Below are 22688 nucleotides of genomic sequence, written 5' to 3'. Positions count from 1 at the left end.
ATAAAAATGCAAAAAAAAAAATAGTGAATGATGTATGAAACGTAATCCTGTCTCCTTGCCGTCTGAGAAAACGAAGACAAGGTTACCTTCATTGAAGAAAACAAAGACAATATCCTGTCTCATTGTCGTCTAAGATCTGAGATCAAAGGTGATGGAGGAAGAGAAGGGTATTTTTGGTGGAATAAAACACCAAATAGTGTGAAAAGAGATGTGAGTACTTACGGGATGCCATAAACCTTGCCACAGATAAAAGATAAGGTGGTCAGAGTTCGTACCATTGCTGAGGTGAGAGATGAGAACAGTCCACCCTCATCAAAATTTTTATTCACTCATCCTGTAACTTTAGTTTCTCACTAGGGTTGCACCTATTTGATGAGACTCCCACATTCCTTATTTTAAGAATAATAATCTCATCTCATATATCATCATATCTCTCGAAAGAAAGACGAGAAAATAGGAATATTGGGCGAATATTCATATTTTCTCATCCACGCGAACCAAACGGACTGTAAATGAATTCCGATATATAAATTCGGAGATATTCCCAGTGCACGGTTGTATAAGGCTGTGAACATGATTAAAGACATACCGTCAATGTACTGTTGTAGTATCTTCTGGGTAGATGTGGGTTGGAGATCCAAGCTCATCCTTGAGGTCAGAGCATTCTTCTACGTGTCTAACGGCTCTTTGTAGGGAAGATTCTAATCCAACGGAAAATATGTAACTCTACAAAGGATCCAATGCTTCGGAAAGCATGCATTCTTTGTACAATCGGCATCGGCATCCCATGAACCCGAGCAGATGGCGCCCTGGCCGACCTCTGTCTCTTAACGTTACCGAAACAGAACTCGTTTCTTGTCATCGAACGTGAAGCATTTTGGTATCGTTGGAGGAACAGAGATCGGAACTGAGTTTCTGACCCATGGGTCTTCATAGAAGATTGATGCCCATAAGCCGGTTGTTGGGGTCCTACACTGTAAATCATACTGTGAGCAATCTCCTTTCTTATTCTTTTTCCAGACTTTTCAAATTCTCGTTACTTTCGCTGGCAAAGATTGACGGTTATCTCAACGGTTGCAAATATGTAGAGAGTGGGAGCTGTCCGAGGGTTAGCTAAGTTGAATGAGAAGAAGGTTGGTGCCAAAGCAAATCTCCTTGATGGGGTTAAGGATATTATAGCCGTTGCTTCTGGTAAAGGTGGCGTTGGAAAGTCTACCACTGCAGGTGATATGGGATTTCCTTTTCTTTTTTCCTTTAATTGGGTTTTTGCATTTTGGGATTTGGAATATGTTTAAATGATTGTTTTTGAGCCCTTGAAACAAATTTGATAATTCTAAGTTTATTATCTCGATTTGCTGCTTAAGGGTTTTTGTTGAATAGTATGGTGAAATTTGGTCATGTTTGATGCAATGGGTTGGTTCTAAGTTAGTTAATGATTGCTGATTTTACAAAACAAGCTCTTCTTTAGCTTTCTTGATTATTTATTTATTTATTTTTTATGTGTTGATTTCCTGTTGAATGGATAATCTTCCCTAGTAGTAGTAAGAGTAAAGTTAAAGCCGTTACATAATTCAAGCAAAAGGTTTTAAATTATCAGACACAGCTGCTTGAATCCATGGTACTTGCATACATACCATGCATCGATGTTGCCTTACAGATGCATATACATATGCCTGTAAATTTGCACTAATTCTTTTTTTGTTGGATTCTAAGATGCTATTTGTGTGTTTTGCAGTTAATTTGGCTGTTTCCCTAGCTAAGACTTGTCAACTCAAGGTGGGTTTGCTAGACGCTGATGTGTATGGGCCATCTATTCCTACCATGATGAAGGTTCATGCAAAGCCAGAAGTAAACGAAGGTGATAGTCTTTTTTGCATTTTTGTTGCTACCTTTCATTAGCCACATTTCCATGTGTTGCCTTGCTAGGATTGGAAACATATCTGTTGATTGGGCAGGTACTGTTTGCACTTTGCTACTTGAGAGTTAAAAAATATATAAGAGGAAGGTTACATTATATTTTATTATCATGGAATTACTGTAAGCTTCAATTTCCTTGAAGGAACAGGTTGGGCTAACTAATCTGATTAGATAGTTAAGGGAAGATGTTTCTTTTCTCTGGTGGTTCATATCCTAGTAGATTATAGAGATGATAATTGGTAAGGTGAAGAAACTGCAGTTTACCCCCCCGCCCCCCATTTTTCATAATTGTTTGTTAATTTTGATAGACAACTAAGCAGATGACTAAGATGATCTACAAATTGAATACTGGTAAGAATAATACCAATTTTAACATCTAAGTTGAAGCATCATTAATTTCCCATAACTAGCACAATGCCTTCTGAGTAAGTTTTATCTTGGGACTTCTCAGTGTTTGTTGTTTCAGGTATGCTTGCATTTATTGGTTGGTTTTTAATTCAGAAATAAAAATAGTCATTCCCCTCAGATTGCACCATATAGTGCAAGAAACTCACTAGAAGTGATGCTTCCTAGCTTTGACTGGCGTATAGATCGTGACTCATTAGGTGTTTTTCTTACTTTGGTGCTTATAGTTTTCTCATATTTCTCATCATCTTGGGTAGCTTTCTTCTTTTAATTTGCTGCAATAGTTGGAATACTAAAATTAGATTTGTTCTCTTTGTGTGGAGGTTACAAAATAAGTAGGACTAAAACAGAACAATGATATGTAAATTTAACAACAATAGGAATGCAAATCAGGGTATACTTAGGCTTGGAGACGAAGAGATAACTCAATGTGGCCTTTTCATTTAGCAAAAAAAAAAAAAAAGTGACCATTTCTAGTACCTTGGTCCGATAATTCATACAAGGGAGAGTTCGAGGAGGATGTTGGCCATAGAATTAGAGCAGAATGGGCAAAACAGAGATGCATTTAGAGTTGTATGTGATAGGCAATACCACTTAGATTAAAAGGAAAATTCTATAAAATTGTTGCAAGGCCAGCTGTACTGTACGGAGCAGAGTATGGGGCAGTTAAGAAACAAAATGCCTAAAAAATGAGTGTTGAGGAAGAGGAAATCAGAAGAGTTATTTTTCTCTATGGATAGATCTAAGGCTCCAGGACCTGATGGTTTTTGGCAAAGGTGCTCTCTTTGAGGATCAAAGCAGTTCTTCCTCCTCTCATTAATCATGCCCAAGGAGCCTTTATACAAGACAGACAGATTATAGATCAGATCCTTGTCGCAAATGAATGTGTGGAGGAGATAAGGAGATCAGGTAATCGGAGTTTTATATGCAAATTGGACCTAGAGAAGGCTTATGATTTAGTGGATTGGAGCTTCCTACTAGAGGTTTTAAGGAGATGTTGTTTTGGGGATAAATGGTGTAATTGGGTAAGTGGCTGCTTGACAACTTGCCACTATTTATTTTTAGTCAATGGAGTGGTAAAGGATTTCTTTTCAGCTAGTAGAGGCCTAAGACAAGGTGATCCACTCTCACCTTTCCTATTCACCCTTGTTGCTGATGTGCTTAGTAGAATGACCTCAAAAGTAGATGGGGAAGACTTGGGGCTGGATATTAGGTAGAAGGAGCATTCCGGTGACCCTCCAATTTGCTGGTGATGTAATTATCTTTTGTGGAGGGAGTGATCTGAGAAGGGTGAGAAATCTTAAGAATCTAATAAATTTCTTTGAGAGTGCCTCCAACTTGATGATCATTTTTGGAAAAAGCTGTGTGGTTGGAATAAATTTGGAGGATTGGGAGGTAGAGTCTATTGTAGCCTTTGTTTCCACACATGTGACTCCCAGATCTATCCCAGATGCCTTGTCCAAACCAGAACGGAGGGATGCTATGATGACTGAACTAGATGCTTTGCATAAGAACAATGCTTGAGAAATTGTGGATTTGCTTGAGGGTAAGGAATCGGTTGGCTGTAAGAGGGTGTTCATTATTAAGTATCATTCTGATGGTACTGCTGAGAGATATAAGGCCCGTTTGGTTGTTAAAGGATATACTCAGCTGTATGGTATTGACCACTTAGAAACTTTTGCCCCAGTAGCCAAGATGACTTCAGTTTGAGTTTTGCTATCTTTAGCTACTGCTTTTGATTGGCCTCTTCATCAGTTTGATGTAAAGAATGCTTTTTTGAATGAGGACCTACATGAAGAGGTTTATATGTCTTTACCTTCAGGGGTGTATGGGAAGGAGATGCAAGGAAAGGTCTGTAAACTGAAGAAGTCTCTTTATAGCCTTAAGCAATCTCCTAGAGCCTGGTTTGACAGATTTCGGGCTGCTCTTGTAGCTTTGGGTACACACAGACTCAGTCGGATCACTTTGATAAAAGCTACCCTCATGAATCTACCTACCTATTATCTCTCTGTCTTTAGGATACCGTCTAGGGAAGCGAAGAAGTTGGAAAAATTGATGAGAGATTTTCTGTGGGAACCAGGAGAAGGTAAAAAAGACCATTTAATTAAGTGGGGGGTTGTGGGTAGAAGTAAAGAGGAGGGAAGAGGATTAGAGCTTGGGAATGTGCTTAAAAAGAACTCAGCTCTGTTAGAGAAGTGGTTGTGGAGATGGCCTTTGGAGCGGGATAGACTCTGGCACGAAGTAGTGAAGAGTATTCATGGATGTTCAGAGAGTGGTTGGGATGCTAGTGCATCAAGGAGGGCTAACCTAGCCACACCTTGGAAAGCAATTCACAAAGTTCTTCCGCAGTTCCTTAGCTGTGTCAAGTATGATGCTTGTTCAAGTAATTCTATTCAGTTTTGGGAGGACATTTGGGTTGGAGATCTCCCTTTGAAAGACTTTTTTCCTTCATTGTGCTCTGTTTCCTTGTATAAAAATGAGATGATCTCAAAATTCCTTCCGTCGAATTTATCCTTACCAACTTTGTCTTGGGATTTTGGTTTCCGTAGAGGATTAAGGGATGAGGAAATTGAGTGTGTCTACTCTTCTATGTCTCCTTGATAAGGTTTGGTTGGACCCCTCGAAAGCTGATAAAAGGATTTGGGCCATTCACCCCAAAGGGTCTTTTTCTTGCGGTTCCTTTTTCAAGTTCCTCTGCCAATCTCCCTCTCATCAGAGTTTCCCTTTCAAAGAAGTCTGGTGTAGGCCGGTCCCCCCCCCCCCCCCCCAAAGTTATGGCTTTGTGTTGGGAAGTGTGGCATGGTAAAGTAAACACGATGGGCAACCTACAAAAGAGAAGACCCATCCTTTGTATTTCACCAAACTGGTGCATTCTTTGCAGATCTCATGGTGAGGATTGTAATCATCTATTTTTATCTTGTAGTGTCACTGCAGAGCTCTGGACTTGGCTTCTATCTTTGTTTGGGTCTAGTTGGGATATGCCAGCAGGAGTAAGCACAATCTTTAACCCTTCTTTCTTCTCTTGGCCCCATAAAAGAGGAAGGAAAATGTGGAGATGCTCACGAGCAGCATTGTTATGGACGTATGGGAAGAAAGGAATGCCAGAATCTTCCAAGAAAAAGGAAGAAGCAGTCAAACCTTAAAGGACTGCATTTTGTCCAGGTCTTTACATTGGTTAAAGACTCTAGAATTATTTAACCATTTTACTTTTACTGATTGTTGGAAGGATTGGAAGTTGGTAGCAAGCTGTTCCTCCTACAAGGGAAGGGCAATGACTAGCTGGGTCCCCCCTCCTCTTGGTTCTTTGAAGCTGAATTTTGATGGGAGTAGCCAGAGTAACCCGGGTCCCTCTGGGATGGGAGGTGTGCTAAGGAATGAGGCTGGAGAGGTTGTCTTAATCTACTCTGGCCCTTTAGGAGTTGGGAACTCTATCCGGGCAGAACTGCTAGCTGCAATAAAGGAATACTTCTTGCAAAAGAAGTGGGCGTGGAGCAGCTTCTGATTGAAGGAGACTCTAAGACAGTGGTGGACTGGTTAAATAATTCGGAGGATGTCACTTGGGGCTACAAAAATGAGTTAAAGAAATACAAAAGGCTGACAAGAAATATGTCTATAACAGTATAATGGGTTGGGAGATCAGCTAATGCTTTTGCTGATGTCTTGGCAAAACAAGGGATAAATAGGGAAACATTGTTCTGGGCACAATTGCAACTATTGTTTTAATTTCAACATTCATGTTTTCTCTATTGTAGTTTGTGTATTTGCTATTTGGAGAGGCTGCTCCTCGCGCCTCTAAGGGGATCTTCTTGTATCTATTCATTATTTTAATGGAATTGATGTTATTTATCAAAAAAAAGAGGAGAGATTCCTTAGTGACCCTTCTGTTGTCTATGTTGATGATATTGTGGTTACTGGTAATGATACTTAGGAAGTTGTTCATTTCAAAAGTTTTCTTAACACTGAGTTTGAAATTAAAGACTTGATAGAACTCCGATATTTCTTGGGAATTGAAGTTGCCAGATCTAAGGATGGTATCTTCATTTTTCAGCGGAAGTATGTTCTTGATCTCCTTGCGGAGACTGAAAAACTGGGGGCTTGACCTACTTTTACTCCTATTGACCTAAATCATAAGTTGTTAGCTATTGAAGGTGAACTGTTGCCTGATAAGGGAGTGTTCCAGAGACTAGTTGGGAAGTTATTATTACTTTTGCATGACTCGGTCAAATATTTCCTATGCAGTTAGTGTAATCAGCTAGTTTATGCATTCTCCTAGAGATACACATTTAGTAGCTGCTAAGAGAGTTTTGTGCTATCTAAAAGGGACTCCAGGGAAAGGTATCTTGTTTGCTAAGCATGGACACATGAAGCTGGAAGCATACACTGATGCTGACTGGGCCGAATGTATTGATGATAGGAGGTCAACTTCAGGTTACTGTGCTATGGTAGCAGGGAACATTGTATCATGGAGGAGTAAGAAGCAGCCTGCAGTGGTAAGATCCTCAACTAAAGTGGAGTACAGGGCAATGGCACATGGAGTTTCTGAACTTTTGTGGTTGAGATCACTTTTAAATGAATTGGGAGGCCAATGATGTTATATTGTGACAATTAGGCTGCTATCAACATTGCACATAATCCTGTTCAACATGACAAAACTAAGCACATTGAAGTTGACAGGTATTTTATACGAGAGAGAGAGTTGCCTCAGGAGAAGTCTGTCTTCCATTTGTTGCTTTTGAAGAACAGTTGGCTGATGTTTTGACAAAAGGTGTTCCTAAAGGAAAGCTAGTTCATTAATATAAGCAAGCTGGGCATGATGGATATCTATGCTCAGCTTGAGGAGTGTAGAGGGACTAGGCAGAATTGGCCCTAGCCCATTAGTGTGTTTCTTATTAGTTCTTTCTTGTTATGTTTTCTTATTGGGCCTTTTCTTTATGGGCCTTTAGCTCTTGTTTATGTTTTCTAAGTATAGTGCTGATGTAGACGCCTACTTAAGGGCAATCTTGTAAATTATGTAACTTAAGCAAGTTTATTAAAATGATTAGTGGGAGAAAGAGGAGACTATTGAACTCCTCCTTTCTTTCTCCTTTCTTCTCCAATCTCCCTTCTTCTTCTTGCTGTCTTCTTCTTCTTCCTTTTTTTTTGCTTTAATCTAAAATATTCTGCTACTTTTATTGGTTTGAATCACATCTGGGTGAATCTACAAGAGCAGAGATACTAGCTGTTGTACAAGAGATTCAGATTGCAAACCAGCTTGGGGTGGAGCACTTATTAATAAAAGGTGATTTTTTTTGATAAATTTAATTGAAGGTGATTCACAGGTGGTGGTAAGATGGCTCTTGAACCTGGATTCTGCCATTTGGGGTTATAGAATCTCTTTGAAAAAGTGAATTGGCTGACTAGCGACGACATGAGAGTTAATGTTCAGTGGGTGAGCAGATCAGCAAATGCTATAGCTGATTCATTATTCCAAATAAGGGGTTTCTCAGGACTCTCTGTTTTGGACCACCTTGTAACTTATTCAAATTGTATTTGAGAATTTTCTTTAGGTTTTTCTGAAGAGGTCACACCTCGTGCCTCTTCTTGGGATGCTCGTAACTCTTATTTTGTGATTAATATCTTCATTCATAAAAAAGTGTGGTAGAAATGCATATGCTGAGATGGAATGAGACCATTCAAGGGGACCTAAGAGTATAGTACCAAAAAAAGGGGACCTAGGGACCTAGGAGTGGTTCCAATAGGTTAAATGAGAGAAAGTAGACTAAGATGGGTTTGATCACATGTATAGAAGGCCATCAACAGCACCTATTAGAAGAAGTGATCTGTTGCCAGTAGAAGGGGTAGACCAAAAAGGGCATGGGTTGAAGTAGTAAGAAATGATTCAAGTGACCATAATTTAACAATGGATATGACTTTAAACAGGACAGAATGACAAAGCAGGATTCATGAAACTGACCCCATATCATTAGGATAAAGGCTCAGATGATGATGGTGGTGGTGACTCTTTGTGTGGGTAAGGATCTGTGAATCTTGTTCTTATTCCACTCTGTTCAGTGCCATATCCATTGTTAAGTAATGGTCTTTTAAATCATTTCCCACTACTTTGGTCCATGTCCTTTTGGTTTGCCCTGGGATCTTCTAAACCTTTCAACTAGTAGATCACTTCTTCTCCCTGGTGCCTTAATATAATACACATATCCCTTAATTTTTAGCTGCACAGGTACCTTCTCTTCTTTAGATACGCTGAATGGATTTTTTTTTCATCAACCAACTTTTCCTCCAATTATCCTTAATTTTTTTAAGTAAAATATAAATAATTATATGACTACTTAATACAATATGCAGTATTGTATCATCTTCCCATGTTCTGCTAGGTATTGCTTCTGGATTCATTTCTTCAGACTGGAGTAACTGTTTCTACATGCACATTTTCATTCTTAATATTTTGTTTGAACATTTTCATTTCCTCCAATTATCCTTAATTTGTATCTGTTCTGGCATTGCCACCGGTCCAACAGCCAACTTTGTAAAGCCTGAAATGCCAATATGTTTATGGCTTTATGCAGTTTTTCTCATATATTATGGCACTTACTTCTGATGTAGCTTGGTTCATGCAAGTAAATAGTTACTATAGGTATTAATTTCAATTCCATACCATTGGTAACGACAACAAAAACAAAAAAAAAAGAAAAAAGAATGAAAGAAGCCATGCAATAAAAAAGAGACTGTATGTGTGCTGAATTGGTCCATATAAGAACTGGTTTAAGGTGCTTTGCAAAGCATGGTTAAAAGCAAAATGCATATAGTAAAAGGTTCCTTAATAGAAAGTGCTGGCTTGTGCTCAAAACTTGACTGTGCCTTTTTTTTTGATCAGCAAGAAAAGATTACTTTTATTAATGAGAAGAAAACAAGTACAAAGTTACAATAAATCGCAAGTTATCAATCAAACCCAAAAAAAGATTACAATAATGTCCAAAACAACTGCTGCCTATAGACCCCCTGTTTGGCTAATGAGTCTGCCATTCCATTTGCAGTCCTTCTGATCCATGTAAAGGTGACATGAAGTTCCCTTGCCAGGCTTTCTATTTCCCTAGGTTGTGTTTATAAATCCAAGGAACATTACACCTTGTGGTAGTCCAAGAGATAATCAATTTTGAATCCCCTTCGACCACCAAGTTTTGTAGGTTTGCTTGCTTAGCAAGTTTTAAACCTTGTAGCAGTACTAACTCAGCCCTTAGTGATTAATCAAAAAAAAAAAAAAAACTCAGCCCATAGTGAGTCTCCTACCCCTAAAGGCCTAAAGGTCACGAGTACATTGCCATCACTTTGCTTGAGGAATCTCTTAACACACCACCAATGCCTGCCAGTCCCAGGTATCCTTGTTATATAGCTTATTTCATTTTGTTTAGAGTATCAATTACTGAACTTTGTTGGTTGAGTCTCTTTTTCATATTGAGTAAATCCAAGGTTCAAAGTATCGGAAATGCAAGGTGTATTATAAAGCCAGTTTTAACTTTTAAGAGACGTATCATGATACACATGGATATGGACGAAAAATCAATATACGTATAGATATGCTAGGAAACTCAAATAAATCCTGAAAATATATTAATAACAATAATTACAAGTTTTATATGATTGTAAATAAGTTATTTTAAGTGTAAAAAACCATAATTTAATGGTTTATATAAAGTGTGAGATATCAAGACACAATTATTAACCATTGAAAAATGATGGGATAACTAAAATATGTATATACATTAATTTTCAAATAATCAATATACTTTATCTTAATATTTATTAATATATAAATTTTAATAATTAATTCTAGCATTTATCGACAAATATCCACTAAGAAAAGAGAAAATTTACTTAAAAGTAAAAATGCATATCACCATAACAAACGAGTGTGGCTTAGTGGTGAACTTATGGTCATTAAAACCTAAGTACTAAGGCTCAGTTTGGAAGGAGTACGAATACAAATATGTACAATGCAAATACATACAAAATAATACAAAATACAAGGTTTTGCACTCTACATATTTGTATTTGTACTCCTTCCAAACTAAGCCTAAGGTTCAAATCTTGCTATCACTAAAATTTGCAGTTTTTATACTTACAATTATAAGAGCTAAAATCAATGGCTAATGTAATTAATGGGTAAAAAAAACGAAGTTAACGAGAGAGGATTCGAATTAGGTGCTAGAATTCAAATTCAAATTTGAGTAATTAACTAATTAATGAGAGAGAGAGAGAGAAAATATGGACTTAAATATAGGAGTAATTAACGAAATTAATGAGAGGGAGAATTTGACATTAAATATAGATTAATGAAAAAATAATGAGAAAGAAGGGACTCATGAAATGATTTAAGTGTATCGAATTGTTGCGGTCCCATATCGGCCAATACGGATCCAAAACGGCCCGATATGGGCCCATATCGACCAATACCTACAAAAAAATTGCAGCAGATGATTCCTACACGTTCCATGTATTGGACTTTTGTTGGAACGATACGTATCGGCCGATACATAACAAAATTTTGAACCTTGAGTAAATCATATAGAGTAGCCATCTTAACATATCAGCTCATTTTGGCCTCCTGCTTTGCCTTGCCTTTACATGGTATGTTTCCTGTTGCTATGATTTCTTGTAACTTTTGTTCTCTCTTTCTCTCTCTCTCTCTCACACAGACGCACACGCACTCATGTGTATCTTATAGAAAAAGTGCAAAATGACAGAAAGCTAGATACTATATTCTCTCCCATAATGTTACAAAAAGACTCCTGGTTCCCCCACCCTTGACTGCATGCAATAGCCAAAACTATCTAAACTTGAATGGCAGAACCTACCAAATGTTTAGCCCTATATATCTCTTATCCAGTTAGGGAATTTGCTCATGTTCTAATCCACCAGAATGAAATGTTAAGTTGCCCTTTTTTTGGTATTCTGGTAGATGGTAATTGTCTTCTACATTCTTTTTGCAGATAAAAAGATGGTTCCGATTGAAAACTATGGAGTAAAGTGCATGTCAATTGGATTTCTTGTGGACAAGGATTCTCCAATTGTATGGAGGGGTCCTATGGTCTGTCCTTACCCCATTTTAACCTTAAATTCTCTTACCTGGACAAATACTTTTGTTTCATCAGTTGATGATTTTTTTATGAATTCATAAATCATAAGTCTGATGATTATGCATTAAATCTCTAATTTGAGAGATTTTCTATCATGTGAATCTGTTATTATCCAATTGTCCTAATATAAGGATAAAATTAAAGTCATGAGTGAGCCTTGATGTACAGTCTTGGATTTGATATAGGAAGCTTCTATATATCTACTTGTTCGACCCCATCCCTCAGATTGTGACCAAAATGTACCTTATTGATGCCATTTTGAGTTTCAATGTGCATACTTCTGAACAGAAAAGGGACTATTAATAGGAAAAACAAATGGGGCCATTCAAGGAAGACAATACTTCTGCTTTGTGGTCAGAAATTTGATAATGCTATTCAACTGTTATTTGGTTACTACATGACTGGATGAGCTATTTGCCTAACTGCATATTTAGATGGATGTTAGTTAATCTGTTCAAATAGAGTAAGTTGTCTGTGGAGGAGGTCAAAATGAGCTGATATGTTAAGATGGCCATTTAATTAAGAATCACATGGAAACCTTCTTCAGGGTCTTGATGGAAAACACACTGAAATTATATGAATTTCTTGCCACAAAGCCTTGAATCAAATAAACAATATTTCTAGATGAATGAAATGGTGTGCACAATCTGCAAACTATACCTCATCTTTTTCATTATGTCCAAACCAAATAGTTTTCGTTCAGGTTCCAAATATCAAAGAATCTCTTACCTTGAATCAAATCTAGACATGTTAATAGTGAAGAAAAATCCTCATGATATCATCTAAATTTAAAATATTATTGAAAATTAAACTTTTTTATAAAATGTGTTTATATACAAAATACTGCATGATGATTGCTGGACATGTCATTGCATAAGCATGAACCAAGTATAGTTTTTTTTATACATGATATTGGCTATTTTATTATAATTCGTAGCTTCAATTCCTTATTAGTCTCAGATGAAGTAGCTTTATAGGCATAAACTTGTGTTATGAAAGGGCTGGTTTGCAGTATTGCATGGACATGCTATTCATGTTATTCAACTACAGCTGTTGAATTGTCAGAATCATTTTTTTCCAGTGTTTCTGATGTGCAGTCTCTATTTTTATGGGCTTGATCTCTCTCACAGTCATACAGTTTCATTACTCATCAGAAGAATGCAAGTAAATAAATTTATTATTTAGACATCTATTTCATTTCCAAATGTAAGTGTGAGTCTTCTGTTGGTTATATTTTCTTTTTAGATCTATTAAGCTTCTCTAGACCTATATGAGCAAAAAACAATTAGGTCCATTTACCTGCTTATGGGTGTTACTTGATCAGAATTCATAATAATTAACTATTTCTTGTCTTCTAGAAGGTTACAGAACAAGGTATCAGCAGGGCCATTCTTGAAAACATTATTTTAATTTCTGCCACTTAACAGTGGCTTTTGTGCATTCTTCTGATAATGGATCATGAATTCATGATGTATGAATGGTTCTTCCATTGTAGTTATGAAAGATGATGCATTTGTTTGTTATCTATGGAACTTCAAATAAGTTCTGTTTCTCTACCTTGTATCTTTTTTCATAATCAAATTACTTATGGATGAGATTGTCTCACCTATCCTTTGCTGGCTGGTAGTTGAGGAATGCTGATCTAAGTTTTTGCTAATTCAGCATATTATGACTTACCAGTACTGCAAGTGTCAGTTGTACCATGTATTTTTTTTCCTTGTACCTAGCTACATATCACCATGTACTCCATTGATAGTGAGTTGGAGGGTGAAAGGAAGTTTCTTTCATTCTCATACAACACGTATAGTTCTCAATCATTGTAAGCTTGCAATTGCATTTTGTAGAGGTGTTGAATTGAGAACTGAAAGATAGCTGTGTTCTCTGGGAAACAATTGCATTGTGACCAGAATATTTCTTAGCTTTCTGTTTGTGCAGGTAATGAGTGCTCTTGAAAAATTGACAAGGGGTGTTGATTGGGGAAAGCTTGATATTCTTGTAGTGGATATGCCTCCTGGCACTGGTGACGCTCAGTTATCTATGTCACAGAGGCTGCAACTGTCAGGTTTCTAAAGGGCTCATCTTTTACAGAATGAGTTTCTCTTTCTACCTTGATGTCACTTGTTTCCTAAACATGGAAGTGTTTCCAGCTTTTGTTATCTTGTGAAGTTACAACTTTGAAATATAGATCTTATCTGGTACTTAAACATCCTTGGGATATGTTTGTGTTGCTAATTTATGTTCATGATTTGGTTGGGTCAAACGGAGTGCAAATGGGATGGCGGATACCCTAGCAAAACAAGGGCAAATAGATCTACATTGTACTGGTAACTGATTGTTTGTGGGTGCAGATTAGATTAATGCTTTTTTGCTACCTATAACTTTTGTAACTGATTGTAACCTTTGCTACTTTATTAATAAAATTTCTTGCTGATAAAAAAAAATTTATGTTCATGATTTGATCCTTTTTTTTCTGTTTTCTTCTTTTGAAAGCAAGTAAAAAAGAAAATTTTATTAGAGCAGAAAAGAAAGAACAAGTACAACTGGGTGATAAGATATCACCCAAGAAGAACAAACCACTGAAGCCCTTCAAACTTTTTAGATACAAACTTATTACACCCCTTGCAGCCAATAGAACAAGGTCCAACTAAAAAACCAAGACTTTAAAACCCAGTCAAAATCACCTAAGATTCCTAACCCAACAACGGAACTAAAAAACTTTCACCAAACAACTCTCCCCCTTAAAGCTTTATTTGTTCTAGGGATCTTTCTTCCAATTCCTGGAACAAATTTCTTGCAAATTCTTCCCCTCCTAAAAAAGATAACTCTACAATCTTATTAACTTGGACTTCAGCTTCCACTATTTTTTCCAAGTCTAAAGTTCCTTTTTGCTGGGAAATCTTCCTTGGAAAGGTTAATACTTGTGATATGCTGAAGAAAAGAAGGCCCTCTTATTGCCTTTCTCCTCATATGTGCTTCCTTTGTAGGGATAGCGGAGAATCCCTATTCTATTTATTAGTCTCCTTTCCCTTTGTTTCTCGTATTTGGGAGTCTTTCTGCTCTCTTTTTGGCTACAGGTGGGACCCTCCTCAAGAGGTGATGGACATTTTCAACCCAAATTTCCTCAGGCAACTAAAGAAAAGGGGGAGATTAATGTGGAAAGCAACAAAGGTTGTTTGGGAAGAGTAGTTAGAATGGGTTTAAGGTTGATGCTTGTCACATATGGTCATGTTAGGCAATTTTTTAATAGTAGCAGCACCTAACCTTTGATTGTGTCCTATGTTTTAAGAGTAGTTAGAATGTTAAGCACCCATTCCCCTTCTGCTTCTACCTAATGGCTATATGGAACCATTTCTTCCCTTTGTTCGTAATTTCTTGGACACCATGTTAACATTTCCCTTCTTGTTTTTGAGTCTATTCGACACAAGGCGAGGGTGAAGCTTCCAGTAGGTATCTCTTGTGTGTTTAGGCTTCTTACAGTAGTCACAGATTAGGTTCTTCTTATCTTCCTTCCTAATTTCACTACCACCCCGGTCTCCATTCCGTTTAGGTTTCACGGTACTAATCATAGCTGACTGTTCAAGACCCGAATTCTTCATCATCACATTCCTCCTACACTCTTCCCCTGATACAAAGGCATATATGCCTGAGAGAGAGTAACACTATCCTTGGAAAGGATATGTTGCCTTGCAATGTCATACTTGGGATTAAGGGCAGCAAGAAATTCAAAGACTTTATTCTTCTCTAAGAGCTTCTGGTAGGTAGTTGCATCCTTACTACTTTCCCAAACCATTGTCTCCTGATGGTCAATCTCTTGCCATAGGGTTTTAAGGGCAGAAAAATAAACAACAATAGGTTTATCTCCCTGTCTGGTAGCAATAACCTGTTTCTCAACTGGTAGACCCTAGCAACATTCTCACTCTATGAATAGGTTTCTGCAACCCTATCCCAAATTTTCTTAGTTGTATTTGCCCACAAAAAGTTTTTACTTATATGGGGCAGCATAGAATTGCATAGCCAAGTCATAACCATATAATTTTCATGTACCCACTGGGAGCAGTTAGTCTCAGGTTTCACTTCTTCACCAGTGGTATACCCCAACTTCCCATGAACACCAATGGTCATCTTTGCAAATTGTGACTATTCTAAATAGTTTGTACCATCTAACTTAACTGTTGTGATGGTCCCAACCCCGAAAAGGTCTTCGACACCTCCTCCCCCTTGTCCCATTTCACTCCCCGGTTTGTTTAAAACTCTGTAACCCTCCACTATTCCCAAAAAAAGGGTAGAAAATCACTTTAAGATGAAGAAATATGAAATAATTCCCTTCAGGCACCACAGACACCCTTTTGGTACCCTAGATGGTCCTCCCACAAAAGATTCCTTTTCCGCGGGAGTGGGAGAAGAGAGAGAAGAAGCAGCCGCTCCCTCCAGAGGCCTCCAAAACAGGTGGGACTTGAACTGCCCCCTCATAAAACTCCAAGAAACCCTAAAAAATTAGGGCGCCACTTCCTAGGTCAAAATTGAAGAGTCCTACAAAAAAATGACTCTCCCCCTTTCTCCAGTTCTTCTTGAATTTGTTGGGAAACCCTAAACCGGCTATAGGGCAAAACAGATCCACCAAAAACTGTGCTTACCTGAGGTCTTTGATCAGCCTCTTATATCACCATGGAGTCGGCTGATCTAGGGCTGCATGATGGAGCAGCTCAAGAAACCTCCGGCCTGCTCTGATACCAAGTAGAAGTTGCTGATAATTGATTTTGATATATGCTTTTTTTTTTTTTTTTTGAGAATCACGACTCATCTTGTCCACTCATCAAAAATTAACATCATGCGTCTTGCAAGCTTAAACTGTTAAACATAAAAAATAAGTGACTACAAACAGAACAACTGAAAAACAAAAGTTCTGACTACTGACAGACCAAAATGAACAAAAATCTGGAGTTTCTTCTAGAAAACAAGCTCATGGGGCTTCATGCCGGCCTTGAGAGAGAACCTAGCAGCCAAGTACGCCTTCAAGTCAGGGACTGCTTCAACATTATCAACGGGGCATCAACTGTCTTCTGGTCATCTTTCTTCTCCTGCGGAAGTGCCTTCTTTTCCTCCTTCTCTGCTTCAAAGAACTCACCCTCTCCCTTCTTCTTCTTCTTCTTCTTCTTTTCAGCTTCCTTTGTGAAATACTTGTCATCGAACTTCTCAACATTTACACCAGAAATATCAACCTTGGTGGAAGTTGCAATCACATAAGATTGGTTAACTTGCCTTAGAGGAACACCGTTAATCTTGAAGGGTCCAGTAACAAGCAGTAGGCCAGATGGAAGTTGTTTCAGAAAAACAACTCTTTTCCCCTTAAATCTCCTGGCAAGGATAATCAAAACCGTCCCAGGAGTAATGCTTGCCCTGAGCTTGGTGGGTTTTGGCTTGCGCTTGTTGATCAAGGGCTTCTTAACGTCATCGGCGGGATAGAACTCCGGCAACTTCTTGACCGGTTTGGGTTCCGCCGGTTTGGGATCGTGCCAGGGGAAAGCACCACCATTCTTAGCCTTGATAGCCCAAAGACTGCGCTTGTGGTACATCTGCGACCTCGAATACTTGCCCACACCACTTATCAGATCTGGGTTTCTCGAAACCCTGGGTTCTCTCTTTTGACGCCATTGATGAAGATGGAGAGACTATCCGCTACTCTTCTCCCTCTCTCTCAGTCCACAAACCCTAGAGAAAAAATGGCGATGTGTGAAGGAGGATTTTGATATATGCTTTGTGAAGAAAAGAAGTAGAAGCTGAAAGGTTTCAGCAAGAGAGAAAGAAAGAGAAGAAGAAAAGAGAGTGGGATGTCGCCAGAATTGAATTGATCTGGCCGCCAACCCCTCTTAATTTATATACTTAAATAAAAGAATGAAAAAGTACAAAGATACCCTTAGTAGGGCGGCTACTTTAAGTAGCGGAACTGGCACAACTTAAACTTAACATAAATTAATGGGCCTAAGGCCCAATAACTTCCTAACTGAATAACTTGAATAAAAATAAAACAAAGCTGGGCCCAATAACTTAAAATCGGCCCAAACTCAACAATTATGGAGGTTAATAATATCAACTGGCAATCTTTTCCAATCAGTTGACAGATCTTCCTTGTGATGTGATCACAGTTATAGAGGAAAGGACAATTTATCATACCTATTAAGCCATTATCTTACTATCTAAATTAAGTCCTTTAGATGGCTAGTAGGTGCTTATTTCAGAATATAGTGTAGCAAGAAAAGATTTTTATTTAGTAATGTACATTACATCTCAGACACCTAGGTTTTGGAGTGCTGGTGCTTATCATGAATCATCCCATACTCCACGTAAATAAAGGCCACCAACAAGTCAACTGAGTAGTAATAAAGAAGAAACTGAGAAGAGTAGAGGCAGAACAAGTGCAAAAGGGGATACCACTTATATTGAAGCCAATAAGGGTTTCTACTTCCTAGGTACCCTATCTAGAGGAACTGGTTCTAAGCATCATACCTAGGAGAAAGGATAATCTACTAAAATCATTCCATAAGGTTTAGGCATTGCACCTAGGCCACGAAAACATTTAACTCTGTTAGATGGTATGAATATGGTGATAGAATCATTTGAGTTTATTTTGTTATGTTAAAGTATGGAAATATAACAACCAATTGAAGAGAGCTGTAAGACTCTTATCCATCATTTCTCTCGTTCTATTTTCCTTCTTCTCTTCTTCTCCTCTACTTCTGCTCTCCATTTTAGAGTAGGTGGAACCAGGATATGGCATTAGAACATATTCAAAATGTGCAGTCTCACATAGACATCGGTATATACATGAATTCTACAAGAATCTTTTCTTTCTGTTCAATATTAGTTATAGTCATCATTGATGACTACATTGTGCTGTATGTGAGGCACTCCAACTGATCATCTCCCTAATGAAACCATTTAACTTCAAAATTTCTAATCCTGTTTCATAGCAACAATATGGACTTTACGTAGATGTATCATGTGTGCGAGTCAGATGAGAAACCGGTTGGGCACCTTTTCATTCCTTCTCCTGCGAGTGGGGATATTAAGGTCTGTACCTTATATCCTACATCCACATTTATTAAGGTATGCATCTTATGGAACATACTCTGGTAGTCCTGGGAAATGATATGATCACCATTTGCCATTTTCCCACTTATCTGGATATAGCTATTTATATTTTACATTTTATTTAAAGATAACTTGCAAGTTTTTGGGCTATGATCCTTTTCAACTATTGTTTTCTCCATGTCGATGATGGTTTCTTCTAGGAGATAATGGTGTAATTTATTATAAACCATAATTCTATTGGTTTATAGTTCTGTTGGTTTTTTGACAGGTGCTTTGATTGTATCAACTCCTCAAGATGTTGCATTGATAGATGCCCGTAGAGGAGCTAATATGTTTCGTAAAGTTCAAGTCCCTGTATGAGCATCACCAATACACTGTCCTTAATTTCTTTACCAAATATTTAAAGTTTGATATGGACTCATTTGCAATAGTTTACCATATTTAAAGTTTGATAATTAATAAAAAAAATATTTAAAGTTTGATAAGGCACTTGTCTAAAAATTGTCTGAGATATAAAACAAATTATTAGATAAAAAACTTAGTCAAATTATATCACATAGTATTCCACTCAAGTGTTTCTAAAATTCTTTCGTGCTTGAATTTGTGGTAGAAATCTTTGCATTGGACATCCAATTTATACTAGATAGGACCAGGATATGCCCCAGCTATGCTTCCAAGGGTCTTTTACTGCACAGTCAAACTTTGGTACTTCTTGACTATGTTACCTGGATACAGCAAGGACACAGTTGGATACGGTATCAGATACATGTGGGTCCTGTACTCTTTGATACCTGTGAGTCCTGCACTTTTTGATACCTCTACTTCTAGATCATAAGAGATTCAACTACCATTGACCTACATGACATTTCCTGTTACTGAGGGATGGTTTCTTGAAGCCCTTGAATGGTGCATATAATTGCTTGTGTTTGTTTTTTTTTAGTTGACAAACGGTATCAGTTATACCTATCCATCCTTGTAACCCCCGCTTCAGCATTCTATTTCTTTCTTTTTTTTTCCCACTTTCTTTTGCTGTCAGATTCATGAACCTATAAGGCTATAAGTATGACTCTGCATATTACTATTACTAATTTCTACTATGCCATTGATATATGATCCTTATCAAGTGAGATTTATCCAAGTGGTAATTTTGTTCCCCTTGTCTTCATTCCACTATTATGTGATTTGAACTCTTCAAGTTGGTTATACGTTGTTAGCCTTAACAAGATGATTGTTACCATCTCATTTCTCCCCTTGCTCATGTTTAGACTTGATGATGAGGGTGAATTTCATTCAGGTGGTGTTGTGGGACGAGTTGATCTTTTTCTTCAGCATAAAGAGGGTCTAAGAGTATTCTAGCAATCAGTTTAATTAAGAGGATCCATGTAGAAACTAAAGTGCATGCCCTTCAAACTGGACCATTCCATAGAATTTTCTACAATATGAGAAGAAGAGAATCTTAAAATAAATGTAACAATGGAAAATTAGTCCAGATATTGCTGAAACCACTAAATGGAAAAATGATGTTTACAATGTACACATGCATAATTGGTGGTATTGAAATTGTATTAGATAACCTTTCATGTGAAATATTAGCTTATTTCACAAGAATATATGATGATGTGTTCTTTGTATTTTTGCTTGCTTAGATGCTTATACTTAAAATTCAGAAAACATATTCTGTAGAATGATAGGAACTGAATGCACTATTAGAGCTGTCAATGGGTTGGGTCTACTGACCAAACCGATTATGTTGGTTCTGGTTCTGTGGTTTGTGTCCTGATTAATAATTGGGTCAGGATCGGTTCTTGCTGTTTCGAGCCAATTAAGGCCCTAATTGATTATATAGTTAATAATATATCGAGGTCTCCTGGTTTTCTTGTAATTTTTGTTATGTTTTGGTCTAAAAGAGTAAATTCGATGGATAATATATAAGATAACTTTGGTTAAAAACACTTTTTTCATCAACATATAAACAGATAACTATTTACTGTCATTTTTATTAAGGTTATGTTATCAAATATGAAGTTCCAAGTTGTTTTAATTATAGGTAATTATAGATGTCAAGTAGTTGGGCCTAGTCAGGTCAGACCTGATTATCCTGATTAATAATTGGGTCGGTTCTTGGTCTGTCTTATAGAACTGATTAGTAATTGGTTCAGGGCTGGGCCACTTTGTCCCAAACCAGGCCCGAACCATTGACAGCTGTATGCGCTATGGCATCATTCTCTTTCATCTGTCAGAATAGCATATTTTTTTATATTATTTGATATTTCTTTCCTGTGGTGCTCCAACTATTTAAACTGGCAAAGTTACAAACTAATTATTAGTAGAAATATTAATAGACATTAACATTCAAGCTAATGTTGTGGTTAATTTGTGACGTTTTACAGATTTTAGGATTGATAGAAAACATGAGTTGCTTCTGTTGTCCACATTGTGGTAAGAAATCATATATTTTTGGGAGTGGAGGAGCACGTAGGACAGCTGATGAGATGGATATGGAATTCCTTGGTGAGGTATGATAAAACACTATAATCTTCCATTATAGACAAGGCAATAAATTTTCTTTTAAGATATTTGCTGAGTAGATTGTAGTTCTGCATCATTCCCATGTATATATTCACTTTTCATCAATGAAACCATTCATTTGGAGCCTACAAGGGTATGACTTGCACTTCATTTACCTTCCAATACATAGCCAATATATGTTTAGGAACTCTGAGCCTACTATCAAGAGTAGGACTCTCAGGAGTAGGAACAGAGATCTGCTGCACATGTTTGCACATCAAAGGTATCTTTATCTTTTCATGTCTTGGTGAGGGTGTTCTATCAATATATATCCCTTACATAGACATGTACAAAGCACAGGGTGGCTGGGTGGGGAATGAGATCTTCTTCCTGCTATGCCTTGAGTGGGTTTTGCTTGTTAGATGGTACTAGTAGCCTTGTAATGAATCCCTAGTAAGCTGCAATTGTGCATGCAGTTGATGAAAAGATTTGGACCGTTAGAAACAGATTAACAGGTTAGTGCACTGGTGTATAAATGGGCAAATTTTATGTAATTACAACAGAAAGATCTGAACCAGTCCCATAAAAGATTTAACAAACGTAGTAAGATGTGCAGAAAAGGTTATTCTAAGAATCTCATGTTTATAAATGAATTAAAATGGACGTTGGGATTAGTTTATCTTATCTTGATAAAAGTATTGGTTTATGTTTAGTAGACCTTGAAAATTCCATGTTACTACTTGTTTTGCTGTAAACCAAAGACAATCTTCTCTCAATTGGGGTTGAAGCAGTCAGAAACTTGGGGAGATAGTGGATTATCTCTTGGAAACCAGTTTTTCTGCTTCTAATAGATGTCTCAGTTTGTATGCACAAGTGTCAATAACAAATTGAATTACATTACATGTAACTGCAGTAACCAATATCCAGTATGGGGTATATTGTTTTGAGGCAGTACACAACGGGTATTGGGATAGTTCCCATTATGTGATGATGCATAAATTGGAAGCAGCCAACAACAGGTGTTAGGATGGTTTCAAACTTCCAATTATATGATGACACATGACTAGGGTGAACGCTTCATTATGAATTTTGTATGACTTGATTTCTTTCCTGTTTTAATCAGTTGGTTTTTTACTGTTTTAGATACCTCTGGAGGAGGAGATCAGAAGAAGTTCAGATGCAGGAGATCCTATAGTAATATCATCACCTGATTCCACGGTCTCCAGAGCATATAATGAAGTGGCTCACAAAGTTGTAAATAGACTTGAGGAGCTGGCAAGGAGTAGGGAAAATGGTCCAAAGATTTTGTTGTGAGTATTTACACTAATTTTTGAAGGTCGGTCCTTAACATAGACTACTGATGGTACTTGTTGATTCCCTTTTTTCCTGTTGTATTTCTTTGATTTTCTTTGGGTACAGTTTAAGATATTTATTTATTCTCGAAAGTTTTTTCAGACTGTACAGTGAATTGTACTTGTCAGAAAAGGTGGTGCTCTTCATTGCAGGCATACCTGTTACTAGATTCTTAGTATATGGATCCCAATAAAATCTAAAAATATTGACTGATTTTAAAATTATATATTTAACACCCTCCCTGTTTAATATGTCAAGGCTTTTTCTATAATGTTGGCTGCCTAA

General features: G+C 37.3%; 1 protein-coding gene and 1 pseudogene across 1 annotated transcript; one reads left to right on the top strand and one right to left on the bottom strand.

Moving 5' to 3' along the window:
- The first annotated feature begins 629 nt into the window (after positions 1 to 629).
- Positions 630 to 22624, top strand: INDH (INDH1(iron-sulfur protein required for NADH dehydrogenase)). The gene is made up of 8 exons (XM_010275849.3): positions 630 to 988; positions 1089 to 1224; positions 1736 to 1858; positions 11307 to 11404; positions 13389 to 13515; positions 18811 to 18896; positions 20933 to 21058; positions 22194 to 22624. The coding sequence occupies exons 1-8, from the start codon at positions 923 to 925 to the stop codon at positions 22362 to 22364; spliced, it is 933 nt and encodes a 310-aa protein (XP_010274151.1). The 5' UTR covers positions 630 to 922; the 3' UTR covers positions 22365 to 22624.
- On the bottom strand, positions 13784 to 18521 carry LOC104609521 (large ribosomal subunit protein eL6 pseudogene; annotated as a pseudogene).
- Positions 22625 to 22688: the final 64 nt, after the last annotated feature.

Source organism: Nelumbo nucifera, chromosome 3 (assembly GCF_055504915.1).
Source record: "Nelumbo nucifera cultivar China Antique chromosome 3, China Antique-T2T, whole genome shotgun sequence".
Classification (NCBI taxonomy): domain Eukaryota; kingdom Viridiplantae; phylum Streptophyta; class Magnoliopsida; order Proteales; family Nelumbonaceae; genus Nelumbo; species Nelumbo nucifera.
Note: the sequence above shows the minus strand (reverse complement) of the source record. Positions and strands in the feature narration are given on the sequence as shown.